At 38.2% G+C, this 14,577-nt stretch overlaps 1 protein-coding gene across 2 annotated transcripts in view; it reads left to right on the forward strand.

Annotated features, from left to right (window-relative positions):
* Window positions 1-227: 227 nt before the first annotated feature.
* The window catches only part of VAX2 (ventral anterior homeobox 2), a 200,668-nt gene continuing 186,318 nt past the window's right edge, over window positions 228-14,577 (forward strand). For both annotated transcript variants that reach the window (XR_013220121.1, XM_077280355.1), the window contains exon 1: window positions 228-1,754. Coding sequence is in view for 1 of the 2 variants with exons in the window: in XM_077280355.1 (XP_077136470.1) it covers window positions 1,496-1,754 (259 nt within the window). In the remaining variant the exon portion in view is untranslated. The remainder of the gene's footprint in view (window positions 1,755-14,577) is intronic.

Consider the following 14,577-nt stretch of genomic DNA (forward strand, 5'->3'; position numbering starts at 1 on the left):
TGCCAAGTAGACAAGTACCACGCTTTGGTCGGCCTGGCGTTCTATGACCGTGTGTATCACAGACAGGAGACATTTCTGGGAACACAACACCAGCCAGACTCATTTATTTAGAAAATCTTATACATTTATTACAAATCACTTGTATCCGTGTCCTATTTTACAGCAAACATAAAGAAAATACAAAATGGTCATATATTCATAATGACATTTCTACTAAACCCAGAAAATGTAACTTTCATGTCAAACGATCGGAATATAGCGGGCGACATTCCGTGTCGCATGGAACACAAACATTTTGATTTTTATTTATTTTAACAGATCATTTTAGATTTTTTTAGTCTCGAAAAATATTTACTTCTCATCTCAGCTTAATAAAATAATAAAAAAAACTTGAAATATTCGGTATTTTCCTGCGCCCGACTCCCCCCCAACCCTTAGATTTATGTATATTGCCCGCACTAAATAGATCCTTTGTTTACCAATCCATAGCAGGCATTTGACAAGCAGGAAATTACGTTGTGGTAAGCACTCAATTTAAAAAAAAAAAAATCCTCCTACCTACCTCCTCTCTCAACAGGAGCATTTATGTAGCTGTGATCCCAAGGTATTTCCTTTGCTTATCTGGAAATGCAGAGTAGGAGGGAGAGGTGGAGAGTTAAACATATAGACAGTCTTGGCTAATCTCAGTTTCCCTCCTCCCCATTCCCTCCCTCTGTTTCCTTCGCCCTTCCCTTTATACCCTCCTTCCACCCCTACAAAATATATATATATATTTTTTTTTAAGTAGAATTGATGTTTTTTTTTTTCACCAACGCCATCCTATTTCAAAGTCCAACCTGTCAGACGAAATGGAAAAGAAGACTTTGGTCGTGGACAAGATGAGCATTTGGGATCAGTGACTGCACATCAGTCTCCGAGACTCTACCTCCTCTCTCCTTGCAAATTGGGCTTTACAGACTCCAGAAGTTTTGTAAGACTGAAGGATATTTTGGACTGTCAAACTCTCTGAACTCTTAAAAAAAAAAAAAAAAAAACAACCCCAAACCCTTGCAACGCCTTCTCTCATTCATTCACAATTCTTCATACTTGGCTGGGCAGAGAAGAAGAAAAAAAAAAGAAAGAAGGAGTAAAGTCAACGCAGTCCTAGAAATTACTGTCTATAAGTTGACTCGGAGACACTCTTTACTGTCCATGACGGTGGCATCTAACTTAATCTCTCACTGTCTGAAAATTCAGATTTGGAAACAACTTGATGTGTCTTCCTCTTGAGAAAGACCTACGTTGCCGAGGGGATCTTGCATTTGTGTACAATGGCAACCGTGCCGAAACCTTATGTGGAATACTTGTGCAGAGCCTCTGATGCCCTACATGCATTTGACTGCTGACTTCTGCCGTCTCTGAGAATTGTTGCTTGTTTGTTTTTGTTTTTTCCTCCTTTCAGAAAGTGGTATTGGAAGGCGGGGGCCAGCCTAGGGGTTAGGGGGGGCATCGCCTGATGTTTGATCAGGCTACTAGTATGGGCGATGGAGTGTCCGAGGAGAGAAGAAGCCCTCTGTGTGGCAAGTCTGCCACGTCGTGTACAGAGCGACTCAGAGACAAGGGAAGCAGAGCTGATGTAGAGTGTTCCTTACGAGGCCACAGCATTAAGGACATTCCCGTGACCTCTACCTCCAGCCCGGGATCGTCCAAAGAGGAAGGTCAGGACAATCAGTCCGCAGGAGAAGCTGATTACTGTAGACGGATCCTGGTCAGAGGTAAGGATTTAACAAGGGAAGGGGGGGGCGGCATGGAGAGAATGGCATGGAAGAGAGGAGAATGAATGGAGGCAACTGAGAGATGGGTGAGCATACGAAAACATCCCAATCCTTCCAACGGGGCCTTTGTTTTTCTCTCTAATGTTCCAATCATTTTAATTAACGAGCCAATAGAAATTATGTTATGGGAGAGGACAGCTTCATAGCTGCAGGTGCATCGCTCCCCGTCATGTAAAAGTTACGTGATTATGATAACGACCTCAATGTCTCACAGTTCCTCTAGTGTCCGCACCGTGGTGATCTCGCTTTCTAGCCCCCAAAACAAACTATTAATTGAGTGTTACCCAGCATAACACAAAGCCCGTTATTGTGTCCATCTGGCATCCAATTCTTTCCTACGTCAAGCACAGGATCTATAGGATTGCAGATGAGCCTATGGAAAGCAATGAAATATGTATAAAGTTGCAGTAACGAGGCCAGCGTTCACTTCTCCTCTCCGAATGAGGAGGAGGAGGACGGGTGAATGCCTCTGTATACATCGCCTAGGAGTAACGTCATTGCATGTACTATATTTGCCGTGCATGGTTAAGCATGTGAGAGCCACCGTATGTAGCATTACCCTGGAATAATACATTGCTGCTGAGGATATATTTAGAAACAGGATCCCTAAGTCCCTTAACGCTGTGCTCACCACCAGGATTTTTGAAAAAAAATGCCTTATATTCTGCGATGTCTCGGCATTGTTTTTTTTTTTTGTTTTTTTTGTTCATTTATTAGCCATTCACAACTTTATTGTTCAACAATTTGCAAAAACGAGCATGACGAGGCCTTGTGTAAGGGGGACTCATCCTCTCGCTCAACGGCTGCAGCATGTAGACACTGAACCAGTCTGCCCAAGTCCTTCTCCTGCAGGGTTTCAGGGGCAATAAACACAGCACTTTGCTATGAAATCGATAGCACTTACTAACACTAAAAGGCAGCTTAGACAGTGCAAGGAAAACACAGACTGAATGTTTTCTGAGTTGTTTTTTTTTTTCCAGAGGAGTATAACATTTTACAGCGTTTGTGTCACATAGGAAAGCATGTATCTGTGGTGTGCTGATTATGTAAGGGGCAGTTGTCATCGTAGATGATGTGATATCGGAGGAAACAGACATGTTACATTTCTTATGTATTGGTTAAAGTCATGGTTTGGTATTCTAGTCTTGGATTTTGGTTGGGTTTTCTACAATATAGTCGATATTGGTCTCTTACAGAACCACAATGATGTTGTTACATGGAACATAACGTAAGGGTCTTACTCTCTATATAAAGTTTGGCCACGTTCTGCAATGGTAGACCGTCGGAGGTTGAGACGGTGATTTGTTTTAGTATGCTTAAGTAGATTAAGGGATAAAATTATCAATGTAAGTAATTTCTTTAATTGAACTTGATTATATTTTCCAATATAGTATCATTTCATGGTATCTGACGTTTGAATAACTGGGACAAACATGGCTGGTACAAAAGAAACATTTTTTAACTCGCAAAAATAGCAAAAGTCTTAATTTAGATTAGGTTTAGAAAAATATATATGTATCTACACAGCTATTAGGTCAGATAATGAGAAATGATTACGATGGTACAATGTATTTACATATATACATGTTCGCACATACTACAAAAGTGTTGAGGCTGAGCCAGCCCAGACTATGTCTGGTAATTACCATACGTTCCCGTCACTACTTGGAGGTTTGTGGTGTGAGATGTAATATTACTATATTTTCCTGGAGTTCAGTACATTTAGAATGACATTTATAAAGCTGGGTACATCGTCGATGTAGCGCCCACCGGTAGATTGACTCGCAAGCTTGTAATTTTAGAGACAATTGCTACTAAACATTGAGAGATTCGGTGCTACAGTAGCATCAAGGATGTGGAAATGTTAGGAAGTCTAGAGACGCACTGGTAATTCTGCAAAATTACAGGGTGCTGTCAACTTATAGAAATGGTTTCATAAAGAAGAACCGATGTTGTGGTCACATAACGTTTTTTGCGGATACCTTCACTCAATTATTGTAAGTGCGCGCTATTTCCTGGTGGAGTAGCAGAGAGTACACGAAATGAGGATGACGTGGAATTCTTTAATTTTAAGAAAATTAGTTAGAAAATTATTTTGCCAAAATACATCCACGGTGTTGTAAAATTAAATTGGACATGATTGTATGCAATAGTCAACCTCTTCTTGGCTATGGCATCAGTCTGTCAGCCTGGTATACCTTGAGGGCTAAAGGGGTCAACTTGAGTTCACAAAAAGGCGGCCATAGTGTCACAGCTGTGACTCTCATAGTAACAAACCACTTCTAGAATGCAGCCTGGACAGTTCATATTTAGAGCTTCTTTCCATTTAAAATAGTAAAAAAAAAATCAAATAAAAAAAAAAAACGCTGATTATCCACAGATAGAAAAAAATGGATTCAGCTGGAAGTTTGAAATTCTTTTTCCAAGATGTAAAGGAAGAAAAGAAACAAAATAAATAAAAAAATAATAGACCACGTGGTCCACAGTATGGAGCTCCTAAATAGTTGTTCCAGCTTTGTAATTAGACCCAGTCCTTAATTAAGTGTAAACAAGTTAAGGACTGAATGTAGGGGATATTAGGAGTGATGCTGCTCTGTGTGCCCAGCACAATGGTGGACGAGAATGGTGGTACCAGGTGGGTAACTTGGAGTCAGAGCTATAATTATTTTTCATCATTTTTTCATGTAAACACATTGGCGACAAAAAAAGCTTAGATGATTGGAAACCCCATCAATTCTCTCTATGTCTATGTCCATCACACCGAACGTATCCGTTTATATGTAGACACTTTGTTTTTTCATCTATATAAAAATTTATTCCGCAATAAAGAGTTTATTATTTTTGACGATGTTATATTTTGCAATATTTAGCCAAAAACGATTCAGAAAGTTTTGTTTTTTTAATTTACCTTTGGAAAAAAAAAAGAGTTATTCAATGAACTGTTTAGGATACTGTGGTTTTAATTAGAAGAGTCATTAGTGACAGCCACCATTTTGCTTCTCGGAGACCAAACTCCACAACAAAATGGTGGATTCATCACCGGAGATTTTTTTTCCCCACTCCCACTTAAAAAAAAAAAAAAAAAAAAGCAATGAGGTTCGTTAAATTGTTCCTTTTTTCTGTTTTAACTCATTACCTTCCATGACCAAAAAACTAGTGTATACTTTGAAAATGTTATTAAATTGTCAAAACCGACTTAAATGATAAATAAGAAATACATAAAAACTTAAGACTAATTTGCATTTTCATTTTAAAAGAATTTCTTCTTACGATATGGTATATTGATCACATTTTATTTTTCTGATGTATTAAAAACAATAAAGCAAAAATGTAAAATATATATTTATATATATACAGAATATATACATATATATATAATAAAAGGCTACTGACGACATTCTAGTATTGTCCTCACTGCTATAACGGATTGGTTGTTATCGTAATACTAATTTACAAATTTTAGTGCCAAAATTTTATTTTTGTAACCGTTATACAATTTTTCATTGAATTATTTAACTTTTTTTTTAATTTAAAATAATTTTGTGGTCATGATAATCGGCCAATTTTTTGGGAGGCGGGAATGGATGCGTGATTGCGCCATTTAATAAATATTTTTAATAGAAATTAATTTTATTCGATTGAGAATGGACATAAATCGTATCGCGATATACAATGTATATTATGCTATTTATTATTAGCGTTTGTAGTTTATTACGATTTTTACGGTAGGTCTGTTTTTTGGATTTACAGCGGTTAAAGGTATAATTCATGGCACCGCGATTTCATGTATTTTCAGCGCCATTTTGTGCCATTTTTACTTTATGGTTTTGCTCATCTGCTTTGTCTTAGGCACAGGTTGTATGTAACTCCCCCGTTATGGCTTATGCATTGAGAACACTGTATATTCTCTCGTCTATAGGAGACGTTGGTGCCATTTTTTTTCCTTAAATGAATCCTAGCCAATCAGAGAATAGATAATGCAAATATGAAATATGGTGAGATAAGCCGGAGAGTATTGTACAGCTGAAGATGATGCTCGATGCGTGAGTCACATCAGAACAATATAACCCAAAGCACACAATTATCAGCGGCTGCCCGCATTGGTCGGCAAAGATCCGCCATCAGGGGGCTCGAAAAATCTTGCTGCAAGAAAGCATTTCCTTTGTCGCAGACAGCAAAGATCCATCATCCTCACACATGGAGTCTGCATGGTGCCTTTAAATTGTCAATATGCAGATTTCCAAAAAGTGACATGGGGGGGGGGATAAATAAATTCTCTTCTTAACGTTGCGGAGTAGCAATCAGTAATGAACAAACTATTTACGAAAAGCTTAATGCAGCTTTTCACAGCACGACTGGTAATTTACAAAAAAAAAGGAAAATAAATAATTTTTTTTGTCATTTTAAGACAAGCAAAAAAAATAAATACGAGCAACGAAGACATAAATCACAAATAGTTTGGTAAATCCTCAATGGGGTCCAAAGGAGTGGAAAAGGCAACCAAATGTTAATGAGGATTAACTTGAGAAGGTTGGTTTTGTCAATTTTGGTTATTTAGGCTTAAAATGATTATTTTCTGATGTTCTTCAAATTTTGGTCTTACTCTATTATCGGCACAGAAATGACTATTATTGGTCAGACAGTCTTTTTGCAAAACATAAAGCCAATAATCCCTCACCAAACAACTAAATGGAAATAGACAACATATCAATTCATTTTCGATGTTGGTTCTCTACCTAGTTACTAATTATATTATATTAAGGTGGTTGCCCATTAAAGAGTCAAAGAGTTGATGGAACCCTTGTGGTGATTCGTAAGGGCTTTCACTTGTAAGTGAGAGTCTCGTATCTCGGAGACAAAGTTGGGTTGTTGATTTTTGATTATTTAGGCTTAAAACTATTTTTTTCTGAATTTCTTGATATTTTGGTGTTACTCTTCTTTCTAAAAGTATAGCATTAGAAATGGCTATTATTGGTTAGACAAAGTCTCCTCTACTCATCACTTTTTGCAAAATATAAAGCCAAGAATCCTTCGGGAATAGCCTGATGAAAATATAGAAAATGAAAAATTCCATTTTCTGTACCAGGTCTCTATCTTGTTTCTAATTATCCTGAAGAGTCTTCTTTTAATGGAACCCTTGTGGTGATTCATAAAGACTTCCAGCTATAAGCGAGAGTTCTGCAGCTAGGAGTAGAAAGTTGGTTTGTCAATTTTTGATGATTGTAGCAAACATTTCTGGTTATTTAGGCTTAAAACAATTTTTTTTCAGAATTTCTTGATATTTCGGTCTTACTCTTCTTCCTAAAAGTATAATCGTAGAAACAGCTATTATCGATAAGACAGAGTCTCTTCATCTCATCACTTTTTGAGAAATATAAAGCCAAAAATCTTTCAGCTTTGTCGAAAATAAAGAAAAAAATGATTACGTGTTCCGTACTAGTTCACTATTTTCTTTGTAATTATATTGAAGGGTCCGTTTTTAATGAAACCCTTGTGGTGATTCAAAAAGACTCCCAGCTATAAGCGAGAGTCTTGTAGCTAGGAGCAAAAAGTTGATTTCTCGATTTTTGATGATTTAAGCAAATATTTTTGGTTATTTAGGCTTAAGCAAAAAGTTTTCAGACTTTCTACAAGTTTTGGCCTTGCTCTAATTTCTAAAAGTCTAATCGTAGAAACGACTATTATCAGTTAGACAGAGTCTATTCTACTCATCACTTTTCACGAAACACAAAGCCAATAATCCCTTTCCAAACAATGGAAATAGACAAAATATGATTGTGTTTTGCTTGCTGGTTCTCTATCTTGTTTCTAATTATATTATATTAGTGAGATTGCCCATTAAAGAGTCTACAATTATTGGAACTCTTCTGGTGATTCATAAAGAACATCACATTCAAGTTTTGCCATTTTGAGTAAAGAGAATGTTACAACCACACTGAGGCCATTCATGACTTAATTACTGTAATTGACAACAGTAGTTGTCACTTTTCTCTCTCTTTTCTAGCCATGTTCCATTGCGTCAGAACTGCATTAACAACACCTCAGTGTAGGCAGGCATTAGTAATTCTGAACCAACGTGAGGTTCAAGGAATATCGTAAATGTGGAATTGTTGCTCAACATTCTCAAAAAAGGGCTTGATAGATATTCTGTTCCTGAAATGCAGTCACTTATCCCTAATCTATCCCCCAAAAGCTGTCATGTTCTAAGTCACCAATGGCCCCTTCACATCACATGTAACTATTCTCTGAGCTCATAGACCCAAACGTCAACTAGATCCAGTAGAGTTAAGATCGGAGTAGTACCAAGTAGACATTCTCCTAAGTCCTAATTGCCACATCCTGCTCTTTCTTCTTCATGGATGTTTTTGACATCTTCTTGAGAGAAAGCAGGTACTGAGATCGTCCAAAAAACAAATGAAATGATCCCGATGTACATAAAATCAAACTTTTATTAGGTCTTTAGTCAAAACCACAGCAGATGAGTAGCATTACCAAATATCTTCAGGTTTCATCACAAACCTTAAAAAAATGATTTCTCTAACTTTTTGATTAAGTATTATTTTACACATTATTCTCTTAATTTACGTCTAGTCTTTTCTATGTTTTTACTGTTACAAATGTGCTCAATTTTGTAATTTTCCCCACATCTACAAAATTATTTTTAATCAATATATATATATTGATCTACACCATCAGATTTAGCTCCGATTGGGAGCTACATTTCTTACTTCTTTAAGGCAGTTCTAAATAAAACTAAAAACAGTTTGATACTTCTGGTGTATTATCTCAAGAATATGCGATTGTTTTATGGTGACCATGAAACTAAAGTTAGGAATGCTTCGATCTTTCAATGTGAAGTATGAGATTTCTTTATAGTGACCATGCCAATCTGGAGACACCCACACCTATGTCTATGTTAGAAGATGTAAAACTTCACAGCCCATGAAGGAGACACGCTGGAAAAGAATGTCAAAATACAGGAGGCTATGAATGAACCGAACATGGATCGATGTATTTTTATCCTTTATTTTTATGTTAACCCCATGGTTGAGTTCTGTTTGATATTACCAATCATGATTATTCAAAAAATGTTGTAGTTGTTAAAAAAAAACAAAAAAAAAAAACGATTTTTTTTTAATTTAAATACAACCTGAGAGATGTAGACTGTTTAGACTGTTTTGGACTTTGATTAATATCGGATAGTTTGGGATCTTCTATATACAAATGTGATGGTAGACATTGAAATACATGACACGGGCAGTGCTTAACCAAATAGACAAGTAGACTTGCATCTCTGGACACTTCCCATCCTTTTTGTACTGAGTTGTTGTTTGGATCGTCCATCTGTTTTATAAAAGTTGTACAGGCTGTCCAGAAGATATTGTGCCTGGCAGCAGAAGGTGCATACCCATAGACTGCCTCCTCCACACCTTCGGTATTGCCATATGGCCCTGCACTCCATGATTAAGGACCACCATGAATGAAGTCTTTTGTGAAGTGGAAAGGGGCGCAAGTGTCCAAGAACATTCATGTTCATTGATTGAATGTGAGGTTCCATTTTTTTTTAAATTTCTTTATTTTTTTTTAAATTTTAAAATATATCAAAGCAACAGAATATGTTGGGATATAGACAAGAATTTATGCGCAATAAGAGCACAGCTATATGGATGTATTTTCTGGATGTGCAATGTCAATTATTTATTGCCAAATATGGGAGCTGATGGAAGATCTTCTTCTTTATCGCTGATGGGATTTGAATGTGTTTTTTTTTATTAGAAAAAATATAGAAAAATATCTCAGCTGGAACAAATAATCATATCACATCAGTAGACTCATCAACAAAAGATGATCTTTATGGGACTTTGTGTGGTCACCTTCTGATGCTGTAGATCATTTTTGTTGTTTGGAGCTGATAATATCCAGTTAGTTTGCCCACATGTGTGGTCAAATTGTCATAAAATCTCCCCCAAGCTATGACTGAATGTTTGTCATTGTTTTATGTAGTACATTTATCATCTTTGTATCTTTGCAATCTTCTAAGGAGGTACTGGATTACGTTGAAGGGATTCAACGCTGTAAGACGCCTTACAGGTCCTGCTACATTGGAACAAACACTATACAAGCTACAGATCTCACTTTGTAGGTAACTACACTATAGGGTCAAGGTCTGACCTGTAAAGGAGACTTTAGTTGGGACTACAGAAGATGGACAATCCTAACACAGAATCTCCTTAACAAAAAGCAGAACCCCCTCCTTCACTACAAGATCTGCATGAAAGGCATTTCATACAGCCAACCCATACTCTACTCTGTCATGATGAAGGGTAACCATGAAACACTTGTCTATAAATTGGTCGAATATCCCTAGACACAGTCACATCTTAAGACTTACATGGTAGCTACCTACAGGTGGCACAAGAGAGTTTTCTTCCATGTAGAGAAGCACTACTTTACATATCATCTGGCAAATAAAATGATTGAGGCCCCAATATGCATTAGATTAACATCAGCCACCATCCACCAGTATCGCAGACTCAGGCGACAGCCTAATGTGTATGGGAGGTCTCCTGATTCTCCCCTGACAGATGATGTTGGGTGAGATGGGGATCCAGCATGCCCCATTTTATACTGCCAATCCATTTGTTCTTGGTGAGATAAGCCACCACCAGAGAAGTCTGACAGTGGCGTCCTCGTAGAAGACACAGGAGCAGTCGGGAGAGACAGCTTCTCACCGAACCATTGTTTGGCCAAAACCTTTCTACCGTGTAAGGAGCCCGTTATTCTACAGCATTATGTTTAAGCTCAGCCTTCTAAGTTCTTTATATAACATCTAATGTCAGGTATATAGACTGAATCTTTCCCTATAGACTGTAGAGTTGACGCTAATGCAAGTTCAATTTCCAAAAAAGGCAAACTTGTCCCATTGTTGATTGCCCAAAGGAAGTTATTTTTTATGAGAGTTATCATTTTGGCTCAGACGGCGTTAGTACCATCCTTCAGATGACATCTCCGGTGGCATCCTCCTTTGACTTCAGAGAACAACATTTTGATATAAAAATTTGTAAAATTTCCTATACGGAGAAGGGATTATTTAATTCTACTCTATGCCTTGGGCTGCACAAATCTAAGGAAAAGACCAAAATGACCTCAGAAATGGTTCCATGTATGTGAGAAATGTCTGATGGGCAACTGGGCACTTATTGTGGACTATTGGAAATGATTGCAGTCTGGGAGGGGAATACATAAGGAGCGGGTGCAATTACGTTCTGTGAATGTCCCCACCGGAGTGCTAAATCATAGTAAAGAAGAAAACTACTTCTAAAACTGGGCTGCTATATTTGTTATTCCCCAAATCACCAATTGCCACTTTAGGAGATATTCGGTTCATGATTGTCCCCACTAGTTCAGCCTTGATTGGACATTTTACAAATACTGTGATCTTTGGTTGCCAGCCCGGGGGAACAGGTAGCCATTAAGAGACACAACCGTAATAATAGATTTTATAGCTGTATGGAAAAGCGCATTATGTTTTTCTTTTCTCTCTTATTTTCCGAGAACGTAAAAAAAGTAAATAAACCATTAAGATGAAGATGAAGGAAAGGGTTGACGTAGCGAGGAGAGGAGCCTTTCACTGAGCCTGTCTATATGTATTTATGAGACATCTGACAGCTGCTAGTGTTAAATTACGGGTTACTTGCCTTGTTCTGCCTGAATTGGATCAACAAAGCGTTTCTGAAACATAATATTGTGCCATTTTTATCTAGAAGCTGAACAACCATCTGCAAGTGAGGAATCAGCCGGAATTGTGGGCTTTAGGCGAGATGCGCAAAGCCATAGTCAAAATTAATAATAAAGTACCAAAGAGATGTCCTGGTGTATATGTAATCTTCATGCTATAGTGCAGATTAGGTGGCCAGTGTAAAATCATTCCAATTTAGCCTTAATTGTGTTTGGAAAATACCCATTGTCGGTGGAGGAAATATGATTTTCAGAGTACTCAATAAACTGCCCATTTTACACCTGGGGCATTAAATACATCTGATTGTTAGATCCTGATTAGACTGAAGATAACGGCCATCAACAGTTAGATTCTGATTAGACTGGAGACAACGGCCATCAATGGTTAGATCCTGATTAGACTGGAGCCCACGACCATCAACAATTAGATCCTGATTAGACTGGAGCCCCCGGCCATCAACAATTAGATCCTGATTAGACTGGAACTCACGGACATCAACAATTAGAACCTGATTAGACTGGAGACCACAGCTATCAATTGTTAGATCTTGATTAGACTGGAGACTACGGCCATCAATGGTTAGATCTTGATTAGACTGGAGACTACGGCCATCAATGATTAGATCCTGATTAGAATGGAGACTATGGCCATCAATGGTTAGATCCTGATTAGACTGGAGACCATGGCCACCAATGGTTAGATCGTGATTAGACTGGAGACCATGGCCATCAATGGTTAGATCCTGATTAGACTGGAGACCACAGCCATCAATGGTTAGATCTTGATTAAACTGGAGACTACGGCCATCAATGGTTAGATCCTGATTAGACTGGAGACCACAGCCATCAATGGTTGGATCCTAATTAGACTGGAGACCACAGCCATCAATGGTTAGATCTTGATTAAACTGGAGACTACGGCCATCAATGGTTAGATCCTAATTAGACTGGAGACTACGGCCATCAATGGTTGGATCCTAATTAGACTGGAGACTATGGCCATCAATGGTTGGATCCTGATTAGACTGGAGACCAAAGCCATCCATGATTAGATCCAGATTAGACTGGAGACCACATCCATCAATGGATAGATCCTGATTAGACTGGAGACCATGGCCATCAACGGTTAGATCCTGAGTAGACTGAAGACTATGGTCATGAATGGTTAGATCCTGATTAGACTGGAGACCACAGCCCTCAACGGTTAGATCCTTATTAGACTGGAGACCACATCCATCAATGGATAGATCCTGATTAGACTGGAGACCACGGCCATCATCGGTTAGATCCTGAGTAGACTGAAGACTATGGTCATGAATGGTTAGATCCTGATTAGACTGGAGACCACGGCCCTCAACGGTTAGATCCTTATTAGACTGGAACACCACAGCTATCGATGTCTTCCCTTTGTTTGGTCTCTTTTGTCTCTTTTCTATCATTGATGTTACAGTTTAGCATGTTTTTTTTCTATGCTCATTGATTTCCCTTATGGACTATTAGAACCTTTTTTACATGACTCATATAATTTTCAATATGCAATAAAAAACCTTAGCACTTGCTTTGTAGATGAAGAGCGAAGTAGAGCTTTTGTTTTTATCCAAACTTAGTTATGTTTTATAGTCTGAAAGTGATATCCCTTCTGCCCCCATTACATCACAGCTCGAATATCTTGAGTTTCATAACAGTCATTTTTGACCTCTGTTACACGCAGGACCTCGTTACGATTTCTACATGACTTCTGTAGCTGATTTAGTTAAATTTTTCAAGTGAAGCCTCATTCACACATCTGATTCTTCCACGTATGAAAAAACAGACCAATTACTCTGACCAGACTCTGATTAAAGTTTGATCAAAATGTAATCTGAGTTTCATCCGATTTTCACGCATGTGGAGAAATTCTCTTTCTGACAGTCTGTGAAAATCGGACCACCCTTGGATGTCATCTGAGTGCCGTCTGCTTTTTTTCAGCCACTGACTTGATTTCATGATTTTGATCCGACCTTCAGATCAAAGTTGGACATGTTTACTTGATTTTCGGCCTAAAAATCACCGGCATGTGAATGGCCCCACAGACTAACACAGGTACGACTGCTATCCATGAAACATATCCGTCATAATATAACCTATCACTAAGTGTTGAAATATGTAAGATACATTTTGGTTTTGGATAGCTTTAAAGGACATTTTTTTGGGTGGCATCTTTACCATCGGAGTGGGTCCGTTATACGGCAAGTTTATAGCACTTTAGTGAGTGAACCTTTATCCAATTACTTATTTTACTACCTATAATTCAACCTTAAAGGGCAACTTTCATTTCTTTTTGTCCAACATTGAAAATTATGAAACTTTGAAAATAACTTTATTTTGGGCTTTGTCTTCATTCCTGTAAAAAACAAAACAAAAAAGCATGTAAATGGATTCCGAACTCTGGCACCTCTCCGATCTATTTGCTGCCTTTTCTGCATTGATATCACTTGGAGTACAGATGATGGCGGTGATGGCTCAGCCCCTGTCTCCTCCTCTGAGTGTCCTGTTTATCAGCTCAATCTTCTGCAGCAGCTTCTCCCCAGAATTAGACACAGGTGCTGAGTAGTAATGAGCGGACGTGCTCGGATAAAGTGTTATTGGAGCATGCTCGGGTGCTAACCAAGTGTCTTCAGCGTTCCCGTGGCTTCATGACTCCTCGTGGCTGTTAGACCTGTTGCGGCTGGTCAACAGCAGCGGGGACTCAAACACATTTTACTAGCACGCAGAAGACACTCGGTTAGCACCCGAGCAGGTCAGGATAACACCGTATCCGAGCACATTCACTCATCACTAGTCCTGACCCATCACCGCCATGATCTGTACTCCAAGTGAGTTTACAGGAATTAAGACAAATGTTCTAATAAAGTTATTTCTAAAGTTTCATAACTTTCCAGACTGGGCAAAATTATTAGAAATATATAAAACATTAGTTATTGGTGTTTCTGTCTGACACTTGTATGTAGCCAACTGACGCTCATTAAAGGGGTTGTCCCCTTTC

The sequence above is a fragment of the Ranitomeya variabilis genome, chromosome 1, assembly GCF_051348905.1.
Source record: "Ranitomeya variabilis isolate aRanVar5 chromosome 1, aRanVar5.hap1, whole genome shotgun sequence".
Lineage (NCBI taxonomy): Eukaryota > Metazoa > Chordata > Amphibia > Anura > Dendrobatidae > Ranitomeya > Ranitomeya variabilis.